Genomic DNA, 22,230 nt, shown 5'->3' on the forward strand with positions numbered 1-22,230 from the left:
TATAGGGTGGAGATAGAAAGGATATTATTTTGGCTACCAGAATAGTTATCAGAGCCCAAACCTGTCTCACAAAAGTTACAATCATAGCTTTTTCTGTTTATTATACCATTAGCCAAAAAAACTGGAGCCCCACAATGCAGGTTCGCAATATACTGCTGAACTTGCCACAGTGTTTGAAGTAACATTATCTGTTCCCAGAGTTGCTTTTCAGATAAAACGCTTGAATTTCAGCGGTTTTACACAGATTTGTTAGTCTTTGCAATAGACAGAAATGCTGTTTGTGGAAAGGAATTAAAAGAAAGTAAAAGTAGGAAACCTAAGAGATAAACTGGTCAATCTTATAAATACAAAGGGGGACAAACAAAAATCACAGTAAATACTAACAAGCCCAGATCCGTAAAGGCCTTTTCAAACCTGCATTCCCCTACTGAAATTCAAAGGATGGTAGTGCCTAAAAGTGGTAGTAGACCCTCTTTATGATGCGTCTGTGCAAACCTGTCAATTAATACCAAAAGGAAAGTTTACCTTATATACGCTTCCAAAAGCTCCACTGCCAAGGTGCTCTAAAATTGCATAATTGCCTATATGTTTTGTAGGTGCCTTATTCTGATTCATGCTTTCAATACTTTCAGCAATTTGCTTCAATTCATCCTCCTGTTTATAAATTAAATGACAAATAAATAAATATAAAATATGTCACGCCTTTCCTGTGCTAAGAATGTGCAAAGAATACAGCTTCTTAAAGCTGTGAAGGTTTTCACTTACCTTTAATAAATTCAGCTTTGATACCAACTCTTCATAAGCACTGATATCACGCACATAATGTCCAATATCAATGAAGATTTCAAACAAGTCAGTAGGGAAAAGTCTACAAAGGTTTAAATTTTGATATATTTTAGAAACAGTGTACACGGTAGCTATTAATCTACAGCAGAGACTTTTCAATGTTTATTATTACAACTTATTTTAGAACCTTCTAAATAGTACACTTATTTTTTACTAATCTATTAACCCTCTAACATTACATACATAGGAGTTAAAGGACCTTTTAAAAGTCAGACTTCAACCTCCATTGGTTGGGAATTAATATAAATATCAGTTCTCCAAACAAGCCTCTTTAAGGTCAATGCACCTCCTGGGTTTCCAGTATTTTTCCTATTTTTTTCTTATAGTACTTCATATTATGCTTGTTGTCACTTTATCCAAGTTCCTTCTTGTAATGCATTAAGTGATAGGATTAACATTTGTCTGCATTTAAAGAATTATGACACCCATCTTAGAATTTTTGTCCAAGAAGTCTAGTCTAAAAGACAAAAAGGATTGAGAAAAGCAAAAGCCAACAGATAGTAGATTAGCAATATGCTTGACTGAATGTTTGTTTCTTTTTAAAGATCTAGCAGAAGTAGAAATACAGAAAATTAAGGCATTTGGAAAAATACTAAAGACAGCACATTAGTCCAGATTTATCACTTTCAAAACTTGACACCAACCATGAACATTCATTACAAACTGGGACACGTTCAGTACAAAATCCAATTTTAAAAGCAAAAATAACAAAAAAGTTGTATTTAGAATTCTAATCATTTATGATACAGAATAAAATCACACAGAAACACTACCACCAGGCAGACCTCCTAGGCAGTATGATTACTAACCTAATCCCACAAATCAAACTGTTAGGTTTTATATGGCCTTTGTAGCCAACCTGGCGAAACTGTCATCTTACTAGTAAAAATGGGTAGTCGATGAAAGACATTTTCTCCTTATTGATCCAAACCTTTTAGTAACACTCCTAAGTAAACCAGCTTGATGCAAAGTCATTCCCATATGAAGGAGTGGAGGGCTCAGGAAAAATTTACTGCTCCTAGTTACTTGCTGCTATCTGGGGCTGTAACATGCATCAGCTAATATTTGGGATAAAAGTATGGTTTATCTCCAACAGTATTAAATCTGTCTTCAACATATTTAAAACGTTGATTCATGAGGGAGAAAGCAGCCCCTACAGAGCTAACTTCTCTGGCATGCATACAATAGAAGTCCCTGCACTGAACATCTAAATCTTGCAGGCTGGCACTGATGCAATGCAGGAATGGCTATCTGTAGCTGCGGGCAGGACAGAAGTTGCCCATTACTGTTTCTTCTGGTTGAAAATAAAGGACTTTTAAAAAACATGTCTTTCTGATTGGAGTGATGACTTTTGAAAGCTATCCTAAAGGAGTTTCACAAAACATTGTGTTAACATACCTTTTAAAGATATGTCGATTCCGTTCCATACTGAAGAGAAATCTCAGGGCTCTGAAGGCATAACACTACAGCAGGAAAAATACTTAAATTAATGAAAAATTTATACACAAACGGAAAAGGCACTGATAAACATCAAGGATTCCCTTTGACTTCACAGGTCGGTAAACTGTACTTAAATGACTAGATAGATCACATTATTAAGCTGATAATGAAGAGAATAAAGACAATATTAAGTTCCTCTTTTAAAGTAGGCAGGGCCATTTAAGGAAAAAAAAAAAAAAACCTGGGTGACTATAGCTGTAGCACACACTGAGGCACATCTAAGTCTTCATCATCTCTTTTTATTTGCAGATACCTCAATACTTGAGACCTGCTCTCTTCTCCAATGCTGAAAAAGGTAAATGTAATCAGTGGTTTTGTAGTGATGCAGTAGAAACAGCATTTTGCATTTTTTCTGAAAAATGTAGTGTAGAACACCATAAGTTCTAACAGGGGACAAAAAAGGAAAGCAAGAAAGAGAGAATGGCCAACTTTTTTTTTTTTTTAATACTAAGTTCATCATATTTACAGAGATCTTTATGTACCTCAGTTTCTGTCTTTATGTACCTTCGTTTCAATATGACCTCTACTGAAAAAAGTTTATTTTTAAAACAGCCACTGGCAGGTAGTTAATATGTATGCTTTTATGCAATTAATCTTTAATATTGTTTATCAAGAGTCAATAATATGGCACATATGTGGCTCACCAAAGATGACCATATTAAGTAAGCCAAAGGGAAATAATTAGTAATAATAATTAGTAAATGCCTTTAATGTAATTTAGAATTACTATATTGCATCAGTGACTAAAACACTACTACAGCCCAGTGTGATCATCCCTATTTAGACAAAGGTAACTGTGTCTTAGTGACAACAGCAGAATTAATCCCCATGTTAAAAAATTTTTTTCAATATATAGAAAATGCATTACATGAAGAAAATAAAGGCCAAATGCTACTTTTGAAGGAAGCAGGATACTTGAAATTTTACAGACAAGGAATGTATGTTAATGCAGCTAAGAAGCTGTTTGTTTTACAAACAATATTTCTTTTTAGTCCAAAGTAAACTCCCCCATCACAGGAGAAGGATGATGTGTCACGATGTCTAACATTCACTGAGAATCACAGTCACAATTTAGCCATACAAAATAACCCAGACTGGCTGGGCCATAGTTGCTACCTTGAAAGTTTTTCCTTTTACAGACTATACATAGACCTTACTGTAGAAAGCCCATCAGTGAAAGGACATGATAATAGATTAATAATGATATAAATAGATAATTTAAATGGCAATATTTGTCTTTCTCAGACTAGTATTGCGAGATTAACACTTAGCATTTGTGATATGCTTCAGTTTAAGGCATGATCATTTTTATATATGGTACATATGCAGAATAAATGACTGAAATCACTGCCACCTTTGAAGTAATGGAGTAAGATCACTAAGGTAGTATGGTAGGCAGAAGCTGAAAATTTAAATGTTGAAAACACAGACAATGGAGCAGTAAAGAAACCAGACCAGCATTGCGAGAATTCTGAGAAAAATGCCTATGAAATTCAAAAAGGGTATTCCAATAGCTGCAACTGTATTGCATAGCAGTGATAATACAATGGCAATACAGACAGCACTGTGAGAATCTGAACAAGGATTCATAAAAAAAGTACCTCTTATTGTTTCCCTGAAACAGATCTAGTTTTCATATGTGATCATTTAGTCTATTATTAATTCACATTGCTTCATGTTTAACCCAACTACAGTTGCTTAGTATCCCTTGTGAGTTATTTGCTATCACATTGCGCTGGAATCTAAAAATCTTGGCGGGCATAAATTAAGCTCCTTACAGTTGTATGCGGCAACAGTACTGAGCGTATGCTCCAGTTTATTAGACTCCATGTTAGTCTCGTATATCCTCTAGGAAAATTTTTATTTATCCCTCTCTTAACCTGATTTAACTAAAGTGCACTATAAAACCTCGTTGCAGAAGAAATGTACGTACTGCACTGAATCTGCACTCGAACCCTAATCTGCAATGAGAAAGATGACACGACAACGAAATTTTTTTTGTGGAAATACTTTCCCTCACTGTCAAGGCATGTCTACCTGATTAGATAATTAAGTAGCTTGGTAGCTATGTTAGCATAGGGCTATGCCAGAACAAAGATCAGGTAAGAGGCAGGAGTCACCTGTGCTAAGGACCTCCTCACACTTGCCCACAGAATGGCAACTGGAGCAACAGCAGTTGTGTTCATCCCTGAATGCCAGACCACTACTTTCCTACAGTTTAGAGAGACACCAACACCATTTCACAGAGGCTGGAGAAGAGCTACCAGCTAAGTAATTACTACTGATAACTCTCAGTCCAAGTTGACTCAAACCAGTACATTTATGGTGATACTGACATGTAAAACCAAGAGCCATTCTACACTTATTAGCTCTATGTTTATCCTACATTTAGATTTGCTCTACTTCATGTGATGTTTTCCTGCATTTCATTTAAAAACCACAGTAAGATGCTCCAGAAAGAAACAGATATTAGTACAGTGTCAAATCTACAGTGAGTTTCAATGAAAACTAATAGGCTAAAAAGATCTGATGATGGGCAGCCTGAAAAAGTGGAGGAAAGACTGTCACAAGAAAAATATTCACTTTCCTTTACACTATATGAGGTGCCAGAAACAAAATAGATCAGAACAGAACACCAGAAACTAAGTCACTATTTAACTTTTAGTTCCTGGGCCATTTCTTATTCCTGGTTTTGTTTCGGTGAGGTGTTTTTCCCTTTTAAGCAACTTCTACTGCACTTTAAAATAAACTTTAAAATTCTCGGGGACTGTTTGGGGCTTTCCATGTGCAATGAAAATAAAGGACGTTACCTGTAATAAATTAGCTTTTTCAGCATTCCTTTCTTTGTTTGGTAAAATCAGCTTTGCTATTGTATGTATTCCATTTGCCTGGAAACAGAGAATGGTCAATATTAATGGCACTCCTTTTCACAGAAATATTTGTGTCTTTGACTATGTCTGGAATACATACCAGGGATTTTAAGAATTGTTTTCAGAACCATAGATGCTAGCTGATTTAAATACTACATTTTAAAATGCAGTGTAGAAACACAGTCCTGGGGATGGAGTGCCAGGAAGTTATCTCAGAAATACCAAACTCCGAGGAAAAGGGAAATTGTTTGTGAAACAACAACATACCAATATTAAACTGCACAGAGTTTGCTTTAAAGGACTTAATGAAATTCAGAATATGTGTTTCTCAGTTAATTCTGTGATTACTTTTATTTACTATCCTATTTTGAACATGGCAAAAGCATGGCAAGAGATGCCAACCGAAATGAACCCTGTTGGAATAAAGCTGTTTATTCTCCTAGACAGCTAGATACATATGTTGATATCTTTGTGTATATGTCTCTGTGTGTAAATGTATAAAGAAATAGAGATACTTAAGTTAAAGACATATTTTCCAATCCCTTTCAAAAGCATTTTGTTAGTTAAGTAATTAAATGATGGTGGCAAATAAGAATAAATTCAAATATAAACTATACTTTCTTACTTAATTGAATAAAGTCTTCTTACCTGTACTACCTGGTAAGCATTAGTCTCATTGAGCACCAGTTCAGTAATTGCAGCACAACACGCTAAAATAAAAATTCAGATGTAACATTTAGGGCCAGATTCATAAAGATATTCAGATAGCATGGTGGGTTAACCTTATCTAAGGGCCAAATGCCCATCCAGCTGCTGATTCACTCCCCCTCCTTAACAGGACAGAGGGACCAAATAGGATGAAAGAGATCATGGGTCATGATAAAGACAGGGAGGTCACTTACCAGTTACCATCACAAGCAAAACAGATTTGACTTGGGGAAAAATAATTTAATTTATTGTCAATTAAAATAGATTTTGACAGAAAAAAAAAAACAAAGACAAAAAATTAAAACACCTTCCCCCCAGACCATACTTTTCCCCCCCGAGACTCATCTTACTTCCGATTCCTCTACCCTCTCCCCCACCAGCACTAGGGGGTGGTGAATGAAGGTTACAGACAGTACATAACAGTTCCACTCCTTTCTCCTCACGCTTTTCCCCTGCTGCAGTGTGGGTCCTCTCCACGTGCTGCAGCATGAATACCTGCTCCACTGAGGTGTCTCCCACAGGCTGCAGGGGAATCTCTGCTCTGATGCCTAAAGCACCTTCTCCCCCATCCTTCTTCTCTGACCTTGGTGTTTGCATTTGCTGTTTCTCTCCCCGCCTTTTTTTTTTTCTTCTCCTCCTCTGCTCAGCCAGCATTTTTGCCCTTTCTTAACTATGTTTTTACAGATGCACCACCAGCTTTGCTGATGAGCTTAGCTTTGGCAAGCGGTGGGTCTGTCGTGGAACCAGCTGGAACCAGCTGTGTCCCGCAGAGGGCAATCCCTTACCTCCTCCCACAGAGGCCCCCTGCGAGCAAAACCTTGCCACCCACACCCAAGATATAAATATAAACAAGTACTCAGAACTAAGACCTCTGTGAGTTCAGTGCTTACTCTTTCTTAGGAGTCCTTAAGGAAGGCAGAAGCAACCCAGAAGTATGCTCCGCACTGGCAATACTTTTGGTTTTGCAATTTATTTCACGTTGCCAGCTCCTCAGAGGTAACATTCATGATGAAGTACTCACAAACACTTATGTATTATGTTACAGCTTTCAGGAAGATACTGCAAAGGTTCGTGTAATCCTAGTAAGGATATTTTGCATTGTGCTTCCATAGTCACTGGAAAAAGACATGATTCTCCAGAAGGCATTTCAGAATGGATAGCTGACGTGCTATTGAGAAATCTCCTTTAAAGGGGTTTCTCTCCATAACTACTGAGGAATTCTTGCCTGACTAGTAGTCTTTAAAATACCACTTTGAAAGAGTTCCATCATAATTAATTTATGATTGATCTACCATAGTAAATTTGAATAGAGGGAAAATATGATCAAATAAAAATAATCTCAGTCTAAAAACAAAATGAAAAATATCTATGTCTGAGATGTATTTACAGGTGGAAGAAATATATATGATTCCCATGTACTTCATACTTTATCCTTTGCTTCTTTCTAAAAAGGTGTGCTTTTTGAAAATATGTGCTAATATTACACATTTAGAAATAAACACGGCTGACTTGGTGCTCCTGCTCCCCGAAGCAGGTATAAAAGTTTACAATTTCAGTTTTGAAATATTTTGAATCCCTTTGTGCAAGTGTAAGTAAACACATTACAGAGGATTAGGCCTTATAAACCTACCTGCTTGAAGTGAGAAAGTATTTTCTTGCATCTCATCAGGACTCAAATCATCTGACAAGTGAAGATGTTGGATTCTCCCTGCTGCGTTTGCACTAGATAAACTTGCAACCGAAGAGCGATCAGAAACAAGATTTCTTTCCCTAAAAAAAAAAAAAAAAAAAAATCAATTTGCAATGTAAAAAAACCCCACTTAATGTTTTTCACTAAATTAGCTAATACACTTGGAAAAAGCAAACAAGCCTTTAAACAGAAAATTCTTTTACCACGTTCATTGATTATGTTCACAATTCTAGCTCACTAACTAGGTGTCTGATTAATAGGGAAACTAAGTAGACAGCAATGATGTAGTTATAATCTATTCATTATTTAGTTTACACACTGACAATATGAAAAACATCTTACGATAACAATGAAATATGCATAGTTGAAAATAATACTGCTTATTCATTATGTTCTAAATAGCCTTTTAATTTCTGCAAACATCACATACAGTTGAACAAAACAAAGATGCTATTTGATAAAACAGGGCTTGGTCGAATGTATCTTAAAATATGAAAGTCTCATATAATCACTACAATATTGAGTACTCAAAACCTACCCCTGCAATATATGAAGGAGCTGCTTGATTCCACCCCAAATTCGGATTTCCACACTAGTCTCAGGGTCTTCACAAACCTGTACTAGAATCCAAACTACACTCCATAGAAGTTTGATATGATCAGAATGGAGTAAACTGAGCAAGACTGGAACTCCTTCATATATTTTCACTTGCTTTTTGATTTGTGGCTCTGCACAGAGAAGACGTAGCAACTCTGCTGTAAGCCTAAAAATAATCAGCAAGAAATGTTAATAACTCCATCATTACTTTGTATTGTCAGATAGCAAACAAACACACAGCAAACGTTTAAGAAAGAACTGAGACCTCCTTTAAAAAAAAAAAAGAAATTAAAGAAAACTGCTTAAAGTCACTGTAAACTGGTTAAAGTCACTGTTTAAAAAAAAAAAAAAAAGAAAATTAAGAAGGTCCAAATTTGCACAAGGGATTAAATTATATTTACATTGAGCTTGACTGTCAGCATAGGCAACAGCCAGGATGGAGGTGGCCAGGTGGGCTGCAGTCATCCATGGTACCACCTTCTTATTAATGGCATTAGTACTACAAGTAGCACTGCCTGCATGAACTTGTAAAATCCATCTGTGGAATTAGAATAACTCCACAAATAATCATGATTCTTCTCCAGTATGGTTTGAATATTATATTTACAAAAGGGATTGGATATGTCATTTAAAAGGTTTATACAAGATTTTCACTAACTTCAACTAAGGTGGACTTTCCATAGAAAATACGGTCGGGGATTTCCATTTCCACTTGAAGCAAAAAAGCTGCATGTGTGTTTGATGAAACATATGAATTCAGATTCACGTCTGAATTTAAAATTATTCTTAACTAGCACTGAACTTCACGAGATCCCTGTCTACATTCAAATTCCAGTTTTTATGGCAAACTTTTGGGTTACATATAATCTAAATAATTTCAAACCCAGAAATGAAATAAAATCTTTTGGTCATATGTAAAATAATTTACATGCGTGCAATAATTAAGCAAGAAATTTTTTAAAATCTCTTCAGAATATTAATGTGATAGGATAAGTGACATATCATCAAATTTGAGAGTCTCTTGGTTTCTTACTGAAATGCAGATATACTATGCTCAACTAGCAGGCTTAGCTGAGATGAAAGGACATTTAAAGAACTGAAGGAACCTTTATGATTTTCTGATTGAAGGGCTATAGGGTCTGACCCAGCCTCTGGCATAAACTACAACACGTATATTTCTTGCAATTTTTTAGTAGTACATATTAGACATCCCAGGAACTGTCAGAGTTGAGCATGCTTTCCATCTAACCACTCAGGTCCGTCAGAAGCAAAGAGGACATGCACCAAGAGAAGCGATTGCTATCACTTTATGGTGACATTACAATTTATTTGCACTGCACTGTAGGCCATCAGTGGATAGAGAGGAGACAGCTTATAACAAAGCTACTAGAAAAGATTTTGCTATATCAATATCTGACTGAAAATATATAGGTATCAGAACTTTACCCTTAGTATATTAAAGTGCCACATTATCTAATTCCTCTAAATAAACATGCCCCTAAATGAAAAAGTCAAAATATATTTTAACACAATTAATCTACAAGCAAAGTCTCACCTTTTAGAAAGCAAATCGTATTCATGTAATATCACCAGCAAATTCTCAACAATGGTGAGCTCACTTATCTTCTCCCTACATTCTGGACTACAAATTGATTATTTCTGGTATTTATATCAAATTAAATTATATGAAAAAAACACATTGCTCTTTAGCCTCCCTCTTTATACATTTGACCAATTTTTTTTTACCTCAAGTCTTAAGTAATAACATCATATCGTGCACACAAATATTTAAAGCCACAAATATGTGCTGGGTCAAGAGTGACACTGCAACAATTGCCAATTTTTCCAGTACAAAAAAGTAAATGTGAATGCACAAAAGACACAAATGTATTTCATTTGTTCCCTACTAGAAATTAAGCAAATGAAGTATATTTTTAGAATCAAATACAATTTCCATGAATATTTGTAATATACTCCACTTTCTTGGCCAGTCCAAATGTAATACATTTAATTCTGTGAAGAAAGTTAAAAGGAAGTTGAAAATGTATGTATAACATCATTTAAATTAATACTGATATTAAAAAATAAAATTAAATTGAATGAAAGAAATTTGGGAAAAGAGAAAATCCAGAGAAATCTTAGTAAATAAATTCTACTGATCTCAAGGAATTCTATCTATCCTCTTCAGTTTTGTAATTTTCCTTATAATTATTCATTTAAAAGATAAAATTATTATACAAGTCTGGAAGTCAACAGAACAATAATGTAGAAGCAGCAGCTTTTCTTCCATAAAACTACTAAGGATGAAAGACGCTGTATAATCCTTTTCCTTTTTTCCCCCCCTCCACACCAGGAAAAAAAAGTCTTGTCTTTATTTAAAGCGGTCATTAGTGAAGACAGGATACATATACATGGATTTGAGTGCATGCATTCATGATTTACTACACTGAACAATATTCTTGCTGGCTATTGTGAGGCACTGTTATATTAAGCTCAGTACAAAATAATTTTATATGCAAGAAGTCAGTAAGAATTACAGAAACCTGCACAGAGGTTGCAAAGAGAGATTCTATGACTCCAGTCTTGCAAAGTTCTCCACACACGCAAGAACTCTGCTGCAAGGACCAAAGTTTCAATTTGGTTTCTAATGCTTCGATATAAAATTAAGCACACTTCATAGACCTCCACAGAACAAGGCCTCATTTTGGAAAAAAGTCTTCCTCATAATCAGCTGTTTAATATTGTGCAAAGAGATAACATTAAAATGCTTATTGTGAACTACAGCACATGAAGTTGAACCTACCTTTCTGCTAAGCTAGTCAGAGCAAGGAGGGCACCCAAAAGCACATTGCTGTCTCTGGCAGATAACAAATTTACTAAAGTCTGGAAAATGAAACATGCAACAAGATAAATAAGTATAAATTATACTCTTTTCTTTTACAACTCAAACACATATAGAGTTATTTATTGGGAAGTCAAAATTAAGACACCAAATCTTTACACAATACACTAAAAGTCTTAGGCACATTTAAAGTACACTTTAAGTATACTTAAAGATACACTTAAATCTTAGAATACATCCAGTCTTAGGACAAGCAAGGATGTTTCTTCTCAAACTGCAGTTAGCATCTCTCCCAACTGCTAAAGCATCTGTCCAACTTAATATACCATTGTAAAAGCCTGTTCCTGTGTAAAACACTTCAGAACTCTACATCAAGGCCTCCTGAAGCAAAGTTAATTGTCAGATTATATTTAAACAATGCAGTATGTAATTTAAGGCCCTGCATATATTCTGTCAATGATTTATATTAAAGGAAATTTCATGTTTGTCTAGATTCTCTAAACATATGTTGTCCAGTACTATCTGATCACAACTGCCAATGTTTTACTGCAGCATAATAGAATCATGAAGCACTAGTTACACTGCTCTTGATCTCCACTGTCTCTCAGCTTGGCCACAAAACAGCAATGGTTAAGTATGGATCCTTACACTGGCAGTAATGTATAGCAAGGGATGTCTAAGTTGTCACTGTCTAGATTGACCCTGTTCCATTTAGATACAGAATACTTTATAAGGGAAAAATCACAGGAGAAATTTATTAAAAAATTATAAATAACAAGATATTTATATTAAAAATATATAAAACCATTTTTTTCATAGTGACATGTAGCTCAGGACAGTGTAAACACGAGTACCAATTTTTATATGAACAAGTTTAGTCCAAACATTTAAGACCTATTTATCACAAACAACCAATAACCATGCATCAAGCCAATTAACTTACATACAAGAAATAATTTTTATGATACTACTAATGCAGCTGTAAAGAACATAACTGAGATTATCTTACTTTACAAGCTTGACAAGGTAAGGAATTTACTCCCACCTAGATCAAATCTGAAAAGCATAAGTCATTCAGTTAAGTAGCTAATTGGTTATAATTAGCAGTTTTATAAAGCACTTACTTTATGTGCTCCACTTGCTATAACCCATTCTCTTTGATCTTTAACAGCAGCAAGCTTTTGGAAAATGTCTATGAAACAAAGGAAGTCACATAAATTGAAGCTTTACCACTTAATATTTTTCATTTTACTAATCAGATAATAAAGCAAAACATTGGATAAGCTCTTTGAACCATGACTAGGTCATTTTACTCCATTATTTCAACACATAAAGAGGTATTAATTTCCTAAGGAAATATTATTTCTGTACAAAAGCAAGATGTGATTCTCCACACCAATTTAAGTTTTTCCTTGTGTGATGATGCCTACAATGAATCTGGTAATATCTTACTTAATGACCGTCTCAAGTATTTAAAACATGTTAAGCCTCACACAAGAAGTTGTAAGTGCCCTTTTAATTTGTTATCAGCTATAACACTTACATGTCATGTTGACCAACTTGTCTACATTGTGCTGCTCTTCTCCGTAATCCAGATAGCCACTTGCTACTGTTTCCATATACTACAAATAGGTGGAAAAAAATAAAGGATATAATAAAAAATAGTTTTAAGAATTCATAAACCTAGAGTGTCATGCACAGAAATAGCCTGTAGGTGGAGCATCTGTTTCACGAAAATGGTAAGTCTGCAACATCCCTCATACTTTTGCTGTAAAACTTGTCAGAGAACAGAAGAGATCTTGGAGTATAAGAATTCAAAAAGCAAGTGTAAAATTCCATAAGAAAAAAATCCACTGAAGACTATCAAATACAACGACCCGACTTCTAGGGCCAAACTTCCCTTCTTTGCAAGCTGCTAGAGGTTGATAATAGTTTTCTGGGGAATTATCACTTCATGTTTCTGCATCAACTTAGCATCAACTGTTTGGAACAGCCAGATGGATCTTCAGTTCCCACAAGTAACAGGCTCAGACTCTACAAAACCTACGCAACTGCAGGGGGAGAATTTTGTTTCTTTTATTATATTTTTTTTGGACATAGTCAACTCTTTGGAAATGGTGGAAACATGGTCAGAAATAACCAAATAGCCCTAATAACTAACTAGTCAAACATATTTTTTCCAGAAAATGAGAATTATCACAAGGATGTAATGTTTGTTATTACACAAAATCATGATATGATTCTCCATATCACTTATATGTTGTTTTTACATATGGTGGCTTTTTGAAATTTCCAGAACACTGTACAGGGAAACTACAGCAGTTTCAAGCAGATGGTAGAGAGAGGCTAGAACTACAGTAGCAGCACACAATTTAGAAAAAAAACTCACATGAGGAGGACACTACTAAGCTAACTAATATTGGTAATAATAATTTTGTTAGTGTTTTCTACTAAAGCACCCCAAAACACTTTAAAATGAGAACAGTTTTATCTGAAACTGCACCCCAAAATGTTTTTAATTCTGTACAAAATCGTTTAACAGAGGACTTTAGACTTGTGATTTGGCAAGAAGATTTTGATTCACAATTTACCTTGAAATTACTGCCACCTTCCAAGTTTCTGAGGGATTTTTGAAAATCTCAGCTATAAATTTTTTCAAACTGCATTTCAGAGTGCTGGAAACCCCATTATCACTTAATTTTATCTTGCTGCAAAGGACACAAAAGATTAAGTTCCCCAGAAGTTCAGACATCACAAAATTGCATCTCGTGACTTTTTAAATTCTCTATACCAGGAAGAGATGCACAATAAAAATGATTATCAGTTGTATGATTTGGATTCCTGCTGCAGAGGACTCCACTTGCAGATGTTGCCAAGGTCTCAGCAGGCCATTGCAGTTTGCACTGTGCAAGCTCCTCAAAAAGTAGGGCTAAGCATTAATGACATGCGACATTGGAAAACACCAAGCAGTTCTGTGGGAACCATATCCATTAGAAACTAATAATCTTTAACTCCTGCAACTTTAGGGATGTTTCAAACAGGTGACTGTCTGACCAAAGGGCTCATAGCACACTAGTGGTTCTTTGAAATATAGGTGACTCCATAAATATTAATGAATGATGACTGCATCCTAGAAAGATTTGTTATAAAAATTGATTTTTTTTTTCTTGAAAGAAAGCTCCCAACAATTTCAAATATACTCAAGATATGTCATATCCCACTGCTAAATTGTTACAGGCGAAGAAGTATTAAAAACCCAGGAGTAAAGCAGTATTAGCACAGAGCAATAACAACACAGCAATCAGTTATCAATAATATTTTGTAATGCAAAAGTGCTGTAGTCCCCAAATTTAAACCTGTTCAATGTTATATCACTATGCTTTTGCCTTTGAAAAGTCATTTGCTACAGTTCAAGGTGACTCTACTCATCTGCCTTCAAAAGTCTAGGGTTTATTTTGACTGAACCAATTGCGCAGACTTTTCTAATCCTTCTCCCACTTCAAGAGGCATTTGTTAAACCTCCTAACTAAAAGTCCTGGGTTAAATGCTGCTAGATTATATGGAGAGCTGCTTTGTGCAGTAGTGAAAAAAAAAAAAAACAGACCAACTGTTTATGTGCAAACAGAGGAATAGACTCAGTTCTTTCCATAAACCCAGAATATATATACACTACTTTTTACAGTGTATTTCATTCTAATCATAATAAACTGACATGCGACTTAATGGACAAAGGTACTATGAGGAATTCTACCTGAGCTAGATTTTCAATCCCACCCGAGCTGTGGAGCATTTCCTAAAAGAAAATAAAAATTATTTAAAAAATTAGTTCAAATATAGAAAACACTAGAATGAGAGAACACTAGAATATAAACGCTCTGTTTGTTAGGAATGTTGAGAAACCTTAACTCCAGCGGTCGAAGTCAATGGATTCTGGAGACGCTTAGCACCTTCATAGTTCAGAATTACTCATAGTAAGTATATAAATAAAAATACAGAAGTGAAATTGTAAACGTTCTAAAACTGGAAAAACAGCATAAGCTTTGGAACACATAGACAAAAAATACACAAAAACAATTATCTTAACAAATGTCTCAGGCTTAGTCCAATAACAATCATAATAGCCAAAATAAAATTAAAAGCTAGTTGTCTGTAGTTCAGAGCATTGGGCTGCTAGGAGGAATAGGCAGCTTTCAGTTTTCTTCACTTACTACATAATGGGAATTTTACCATATAGATATGGTAAAGTCAAGTACAGGATATAGGGCTCAGAGCAATGATCAAGCCATCTGTTATGGAGATTTCCAGGTTCTTTGCTAGGGTTAGTAACAACAAACACTACATGAGAAATATCAGAAACTGAGCAAGCTATGCAGTAGCTTTGCAAATTCACTCTTGGGATCTGTTTGTTTGCAAATCATATTTTCACATATAGAAATATATGCACATACACACAATAAGAATGCATCCATAAGAGTGTACATTTTTATAAACGTGCACCAACACAACTCATATGCATTATGATTATATGCATTCTCTTAGCTAAGCAAGAAACAGTATTTTGATATACTGACCTGGTAGCATGGATCCCTTATCAGTAATCTCAGGCAGATTAATACTCTAAGAAAATGGATGGATGGAGCTTGATTAACCCACTCCCTGGGAAAAGAAAAATATTCAAAACATAAACCAAATACAATAAAAAAGTGTTAAAACACTCAGATAAAACACTTTGATTCAGGAATCAATTGACTAAAAGATTAGTGACTTACAACAGCTGAACAACATACTGTACTGCAGAACTTCTAATACCATTTATATTCAAACACAGTAACAGCTTTAAATAAATAAATGTATTTCACTATATGAACATTGCCAGCCATCACTTTTCACTGAAGTGATGCAGGAAAGTACATGCTTATCTCTAAGCACAAACTGATCATGCTTTGATATAAACTTACTTTAAGTGTTTGGATCAAGGCCCAAAAGGGCAAAATCACTGAGAAACCACATATCAAACTTCAGTGCACAAAATACACTTACATAACAATATTAAAAAAACACATGGGTACTACAGAAGTAAAAATATCTAGATTTGAAATCATTTTTTGAATGATCATAATTTATCCTGGACTTGAAAAACTCTAATATCATTAGTCCTTGGAATAATTTGTTATTTAGTTTAAATCTTCTTGATATAGGATTATACTTCCAAATAGAACTTCCTCTTTTATATTTCTCCATACAATTCCCCAGCACAAGATTTAGCAGAAAACAAAACTCAGATTTGCACAAAGCATCCAGGTGCAGTAATCCTGCATAAAATACCAGTAATGGAATCACTATTTCCATTGTCTCTTAAAGGTATATATTACCATTTCCCTATTTAAAATAAACCTAAAATTGGACATCTTTGCTGTGTTTTTTTGTTGTTGTTCTTTTAACTGAGAGAACAGAATCTGTAATATCTGGGCAAGTTTCCAAGGAACAGAAGTCTATGAGACGTGGCAGTTCTCTTCCCTTTTTATCATTTGCAGTTGGGAAAGAAGCCAATGGCTAAAAATATTTTGATAAAAATAAATGTTTTACAAATAGATACTAACAAAATCTCAGCCCTTCTCTGCCAATATTCTGCCCAAAGTAATACTATTTTTCATTATGCTTCCATAATTGGCCACTTCAGAACGGCACAAAACTTTCACAGAAAGAAAACAGGAACCATATACTGGCAGGCAAAATTTGTAGGTCAGATTTTAAAGCGGCCTGAAGATCATTACCATGGTGGTTCTATAAAGTTATTCTTTCAAAAAGCTTTGACTCTTGACAGAAGTCAGTCTCTAATGGTGAATCGCATAGGTCACATTTCCAAGCAGCGACAGTAATTCTCTGACCCTGGTTAACATTTGAGAGACTCTTGTACTATAGTTACATTTACAATAGATGTTACTAGATACCCCAGTGTATATCCAGCATTGCCAGCAGGATTTTTTCAGCCTGCTTAGTTATACTCCTTATCCAAACTACTTAAGCTAAGCTGATCATAGCTTTCTTATCAAGAGAACTACCTCCAACCAAGACTTCTGCTGACACAGTGATGCCAGTAAGTGGGTGTGATTTTTTTCTTGCACCCCAACCAACACAGTTATGCCAGCAAAAGCACGTAATTCTGATGAGGGTGACAGTTTCTAAAGCTCTGACACAATGCAATGGAAGTAGTTCCAAAGAGAGGACACCATCACAGCCATAGCAAAATATTTATAAAGGGCAACTAAATCACCTTTGTCACTCCACTTACCTTATGGGTTTTACATACCTACTAATATATTATATGCTTTTTTCATTAACCTTACCTGGGTGCTTTCATTTATAACACAAGGCTGCATTTCCTATATCATCAGCAGCAACAAATACCAAAGAAAAAAAAAATCCAAAATATGAGCTAGGTATGGCACAATGTATAAATAAAACTTGAGAAGACACAACGCAAGTTATTCTTAGATTTTTGGCAAATGAAGCTGAGCCACTGACATCCCACTGGTGAATACTGAGATGATAAAGTTCACTTGCAAAAAAAGAGGTACCAGATTTACAAATCACTTAAATGATCCGTCTTAAACTCACTACTATTTAGATAATCAAAGATGAGATCCCTAGTTAGTTCTGAAAAAGGGTCTAAGCAAACTATGTGGGGTTTTTTGGTGGTTTTTAGATATGTCTGTAATTTCTAGCTGTTTCATATTTATACCTTTAAATGCTCTAAGATTCTTCCTTTAAGCTTCTGTACCACTTAAGACTTTTCAGAAAATGTACTTGGGCTTTAAAAAGGAAAACACAACATGCTGCAGTAGTGTACAGTAATAGAAATCCTGAAAAACACATTATTTCAGAAAGTATCTTTTTCTATCCCCCCAATTATTTTAAGGTCTTGCAATTCTTCTTCATTCAAATGAGAGCATCATAAGAAAGGGTTTTCCCTTTTAAATCCTGTTATACACACGAATACAAATAAATATAAACAGTAGCATAAACTCATCTGAAGTTTATGAAAGCCACTGACCTTTCTATATATACACAGCAGTCCATAAAATACAAGTAAAATCAGTAAAATAAAAATGAAATGAGAAAAACAAACCATAGATTACAGACACCAGATATGAACAAATGATCAAGGAAACATAGCAGATATTAGAATGTCAGTCATCCAAATTTTGTCATATGCCCAGGCCTTCTTTTTTCCGTCCCACTAACCCAAGCATTCGGTCTTCAAAGCCAACACAGAAATGATTGTTTAAAACTGAGATTATGCAGAGATGTGAAGCTGGTAATTTCCACACAGAGGTCTATTGTTGAAACATATATGCCACGTATACTGTTGAAACAACATGAACCATTATCCATGCATCTTGGTTCTTTGCTTAAGGCAGGAAAGCATGACCCTCCGTGGATATGAATGTGTTCAATATACTGACCTGCAGGTAAGTCTGTTCTTAACTAAAGCTGTAAAGATCTCTTGAAACAGCTTATGTTTGGGATGTTTGCTAAAATTTCTCTCATTCTTGTAGGTCACACTAATAAGGAAAAAAAAAAAAAGCTGAATTGTTTATTATCTTACCACAACATAATTTTAGATTGCCCACACTCCACATTAGCAGGAAAAATTAAGAAGTGCCATATCAGCAGTTACAATGGAATAACACAACTTCAGATTTCCAGACATTAACAGTGTGGAAAAACAGTCTGTCTCATGCATAATTTGGGACTATTATAATGGTATAACATAGACTTCCCATATAAAGAGACCATTACTTTATTTAAATTGACAATATTAATTCTGAACAGTACACCCTGCTGAGTAGGAGCATGCGTCTGAAACCTAAAAAGGCAGGAACATTCACAGTTGGGTTTAGAAAGTTAAAAATATATAATTCATATCTTGATAGTGGGTTAACAAGAAAGTACAAGTAAAAGACATAAGTACAAATATAAATGCCTCGAACACCTCAAGAGCTTAAGATAAAGATGTTCAGAGATACAACACCGTGTCATCATATTAGTGTTTTTTTTTTACCTAAAGTTTTCAAGTTCAACAGCTTCTGTTGATTCTCGCCATTGACCATGGGGTTTTTGTTCATTGCTTTTGACATTTTGCCGAGCTCTTGTCACACTGGTTTGACCACTTTCAAAATGTATAGCTGGAAGCTAAGGAGTAAAGGGATAGTACTCATGATTCAAACACCGCATTTTAAGTTTTATAAGAATATTATCAAGCAAAAGTACCTTTTCTCAAGTTCTGACTTGAACTTCGGTCTTATATTTTGCCATTATAAAATATACACACACACCACACAAAACAAAACTGACGTGGTAGAAAACTGATCTAAAGAAAGGCTGGAAAACAAGTACATGGAGTTATATAAAATGTGAAGAACAGTGTCTTTTAAAATGTATAATGGCAAAGCTCAGCAGAATCTGCAACACACGCTCATTATCTACACTCCTTACCTGCCCCACTTCTATAATTGCATGGCCTTCATATTCTTTCTAGAAAGAATCTGTAGAACTCAGATGTTTCAGCTTTCTGCTGAGAAGCAATTCCCTGCCTCTGTCTGGGAAGGGAGTGCATGACTCTGATCTCACATGGACGATTCCCTAAGTAATTTTGTCATATCTTTTTACAGAATAGAAAGGGAGAAATTGTTCTGGCATTCCAAGGACTTGCACCCATCATCATGTGTTGGTTTTCTTTGCTTCAAATAGCAAACACAAGCTTCACTAAGTCACTTGAGGTGAAGGAGATTTTACTGTGTCCTGTAAGTTTCATGCATTGATATTTATGCCCTGCAGATTTTTAGCTGAAGTGTTATTCTCCAGAGACAAATTGCTTATGGTTAAAATGCTGATTTTTTTTATTTTGTATTCTTTACCACTCTTTATCATGTTGTAAGCAATACTTTCTAAGCCTACCTTCTCATCACATTGTGGAATGGCATGTAAGAAAACAAATCTGTTGGGCTACTTGACTATATGCAACAATTAAAAAAATAGATTGCTTTTAAAAAGTGACACCACATCCACTACACAAGATTTTGCTAACATTTTTAATCATAATGGAACACAATATCCTAAGTATCTGCCACAAACCATAGTCACCATTACTTCTACAGCATGTTTAATAGTTATTGAAAAATACCTGTTGGTTGCTTGACTGAACACTTAAGAGAGACCGAAGTCTTTTAAGATCAGAATAATCCCTAGGATAAAACACAATAGCATAAATGCGTGTGTTAATAGTTACATAAAAGTACTTTTGTAACAGTAAAGAAGGTCAACAAGCAACAATGCTACTGACAGAAAATAAAGTTTTCTAGTTTGCCTAGTGTCCCCATTTTGCATTGAGAAGAATTTATACCTTCTCCAGAATGCCTTAAATCAACAAAGGTGTAAATAAACTTTGTGACCAGAGTAACAGTTGTCATGTTTATACTGCATTTCAAAGTAAAGCATTTTGCTTTGGCAGCTAGTGCAAATTCCACATGGGTCCTGCTGAAGTTCAAAGAAAGACGTCAGATACTGTACCTCATAGAGATCCCATGAGGTTTTTTGTCTGTTGCTTTTTCTGTACTCTTCAACTTTTTGTCCTGATCAGGCATTGTGTATCACTCTTATTAAACAGCTAAAACCTCATTTCCTTTAAAAAAAAAAAAAAAAAAGGTAGAATTATATCATTGCAGCAAAAGCAACAAATATTCACTTACAGAACCAACTGACAAAATTTTAAGGAAAAAAAACCAGCTGTATCATTTTCTCAACATGAACCCTCAGACATTATATGAGGATATCCTTTAGAATTCCAGATATTAACAAGAAAGTAACTTAACATACAGAAACCTTATTTTCCCAACACATGGGTAGATAATATTGGCTATCTTACTCTTACACTTCATTTTTATTGGAATGTTTCCTCTTCTTGCATATTATTACCATTATTTTTCACCACGGATTATCTGCTTATGTTACAACAGTGGTTACAGGCTGACATCACGTTTCTATCATACAAGCTGCTGTCCAGACAACAGAGAATATAATGGTTTTATCACCAAAACAAACAAGACAGATGAAGGGTAAAAAAAGCAGGTATCTGACAAATAACTGAGATGCACACATCATGCAGTCTACCAATGAATCATATTTTCAGTAGTTTGGAATCTGGGTCTTCTGAATTTCAGCTGAATGCCGTATACCTATAGTGCCCAGCTTTTCTTGCAGTGGGATGCACAGCTTATTTCCATAGGTAAGCACAGCTGTATGGCCGGGCCTTATCAGGGACATTACCACATATTAGATCCATTGCAGACAAATGTTCAGTCTGACTTCCCACAAAAGCCAACAGCTTGATGCTTGCATAGTATACAACATTTGTTCACTGAAAATCTTATAAAGCCCTAGAAAGAGACAGAAAGACATAGAAAGAGGATACTCAAGAAGAATCCCTTGCTGCCATGAAAGCAATTATATGATACAGTTTCTGCTCTGAGTGAAAGAAGGATGGTCAGGAGCAGGCTCAGGCTGAAGAATTATCACCGAGGACTGCATACAGCTGCAGCATATTGGTAGAGCACCTCCAATTTAAAAAAAAAAAAGAGGATATAATACCACTGCCTGATCCTTTCTACCCATTTTACTATTCACTAAACATGGATCATTTGGATGTTCCCTTTGGTGTCTCTTTAATAGGATTTTCCATATGGATTCCCAGGATGGCTAGGATTTCATCCCAAATTGTTAGGTCTTTGTAATTATTTACAAAATCTTACAGCGTAGACCAACCTTGCTTTAGGGCTGCCAGTCCAATGCTTTTGCTGTTTGGGGTACCTTAGTAAAGATGAAACAGAGTAACAGCTAACCAAAATTTTAAAGGTTCATTGCCATTATACATCCAAACGCCCCTGTACAAAATTGAACCTGACAAACATCAAGCCAAATTCCCTTCACTGCTGTCTGAGAACGAAGAGATGCAGCTCACCCAGGGATGCAACCCTCACCCAGCTCTGAGGAGTCATCCTGAGGTTACCTCTCTATTTCCTAGATGCCACTAAGACAGCACAAGTCAGTAAGCACTTCAGCAAAAAGAGGCCAGCCCTGGCCGCAAACTGACCCTGCATGCCTCTTTGGTCTGCCGG

The 22,230-nt window shown here is 35.3% G+C and overlaps 1 protein-coding gene across 1 annotated transcript in view; it reads right to left on the reverse strand.

Moving 5' to 3' along the window:
* NEK10 (NIMA related kinase 10) overlaps positions 1 to 20,700 on the reverse strand; it is a gene marked incomplete at both ends in the record, with an annotated part of 107,109 nt that extends 86,409 nt beyond the window's left edge. The window contains 17 exons of the mRNA XM_082479416.1: positions 526 to 654; positions 766 to 868; positions 2,245 to 2,309; positions 5,157 to 5,234; positions 5,865 to 5,926; positions 7,555 to 7,694; positions 8,153 to 8,377; positions 9,767 to 9,853; positions 11,015 to 11,094; positions 12,178 to 12,245; positions 12,597 to 12,675; positions 14,805 to 14,846; positions 15,625 to 15,705; positions 18,516 to 18,618; positions 19,119 to 19,249; positions 20,241 to 20,301; positions 20,627 to 20,700. Coding sequence (XP_082335542.1) covers positions 526 to 654; positions 766 to 868; positions 2,245 to 2,309; positions 5,157 to 5,234; positions 5,865 to 5,926; positions 7,555 to 7,694; positions 8,153 to 8,377; positions 9,767 to 9,853; positions 11,015 to 11,094; positions 12,178 to 12,245; positions 12,597 to 12,675; positions 14,805 to 14,846; positions 15,625 to 15,705; positions 18,516 to 18,618; positions 19,119 to 19,249; positions 20,241 to 20,301; positions 20,627 to 20,700 — 1,608 coding nt within the window. The remainder of the gene's footprint in view (positions 1 to 525; positions 655 to 765; positions 869 to 2,244; positions 2,310 to 5,156; positions 5,235 to 5,864; positions 5,927 to 7,554; positions 7,695 to 8,152; positions 8,378 to 9,766; positions 9,854 to 11,014; positions 11,095 to 12,177; positions 12,246 to 12,596; positions 12,676 to 14,804; positions 14,847 to 15,624; positions 15,706 to 18,515; positions 18,619 to 19,118; positions 19,250 to 20,240; positions 20,302 to 20,626) is intronic.
* Positions 20,701 to 22,230: the final 1,530 nt, after the last annotated feature.

The sequence above is a fragment of the Vanellus vanellus genome, assembly GCF_965231255.1.
Source record: "Vanellus vanellus genome assembly, chromosome: 2".
Lineage (NCBI taxonomy): Eukaryota > Metazoa > Chordata > Aves > Charadriiformes > Charadriidae > Vanellus > Vanellus vanellus.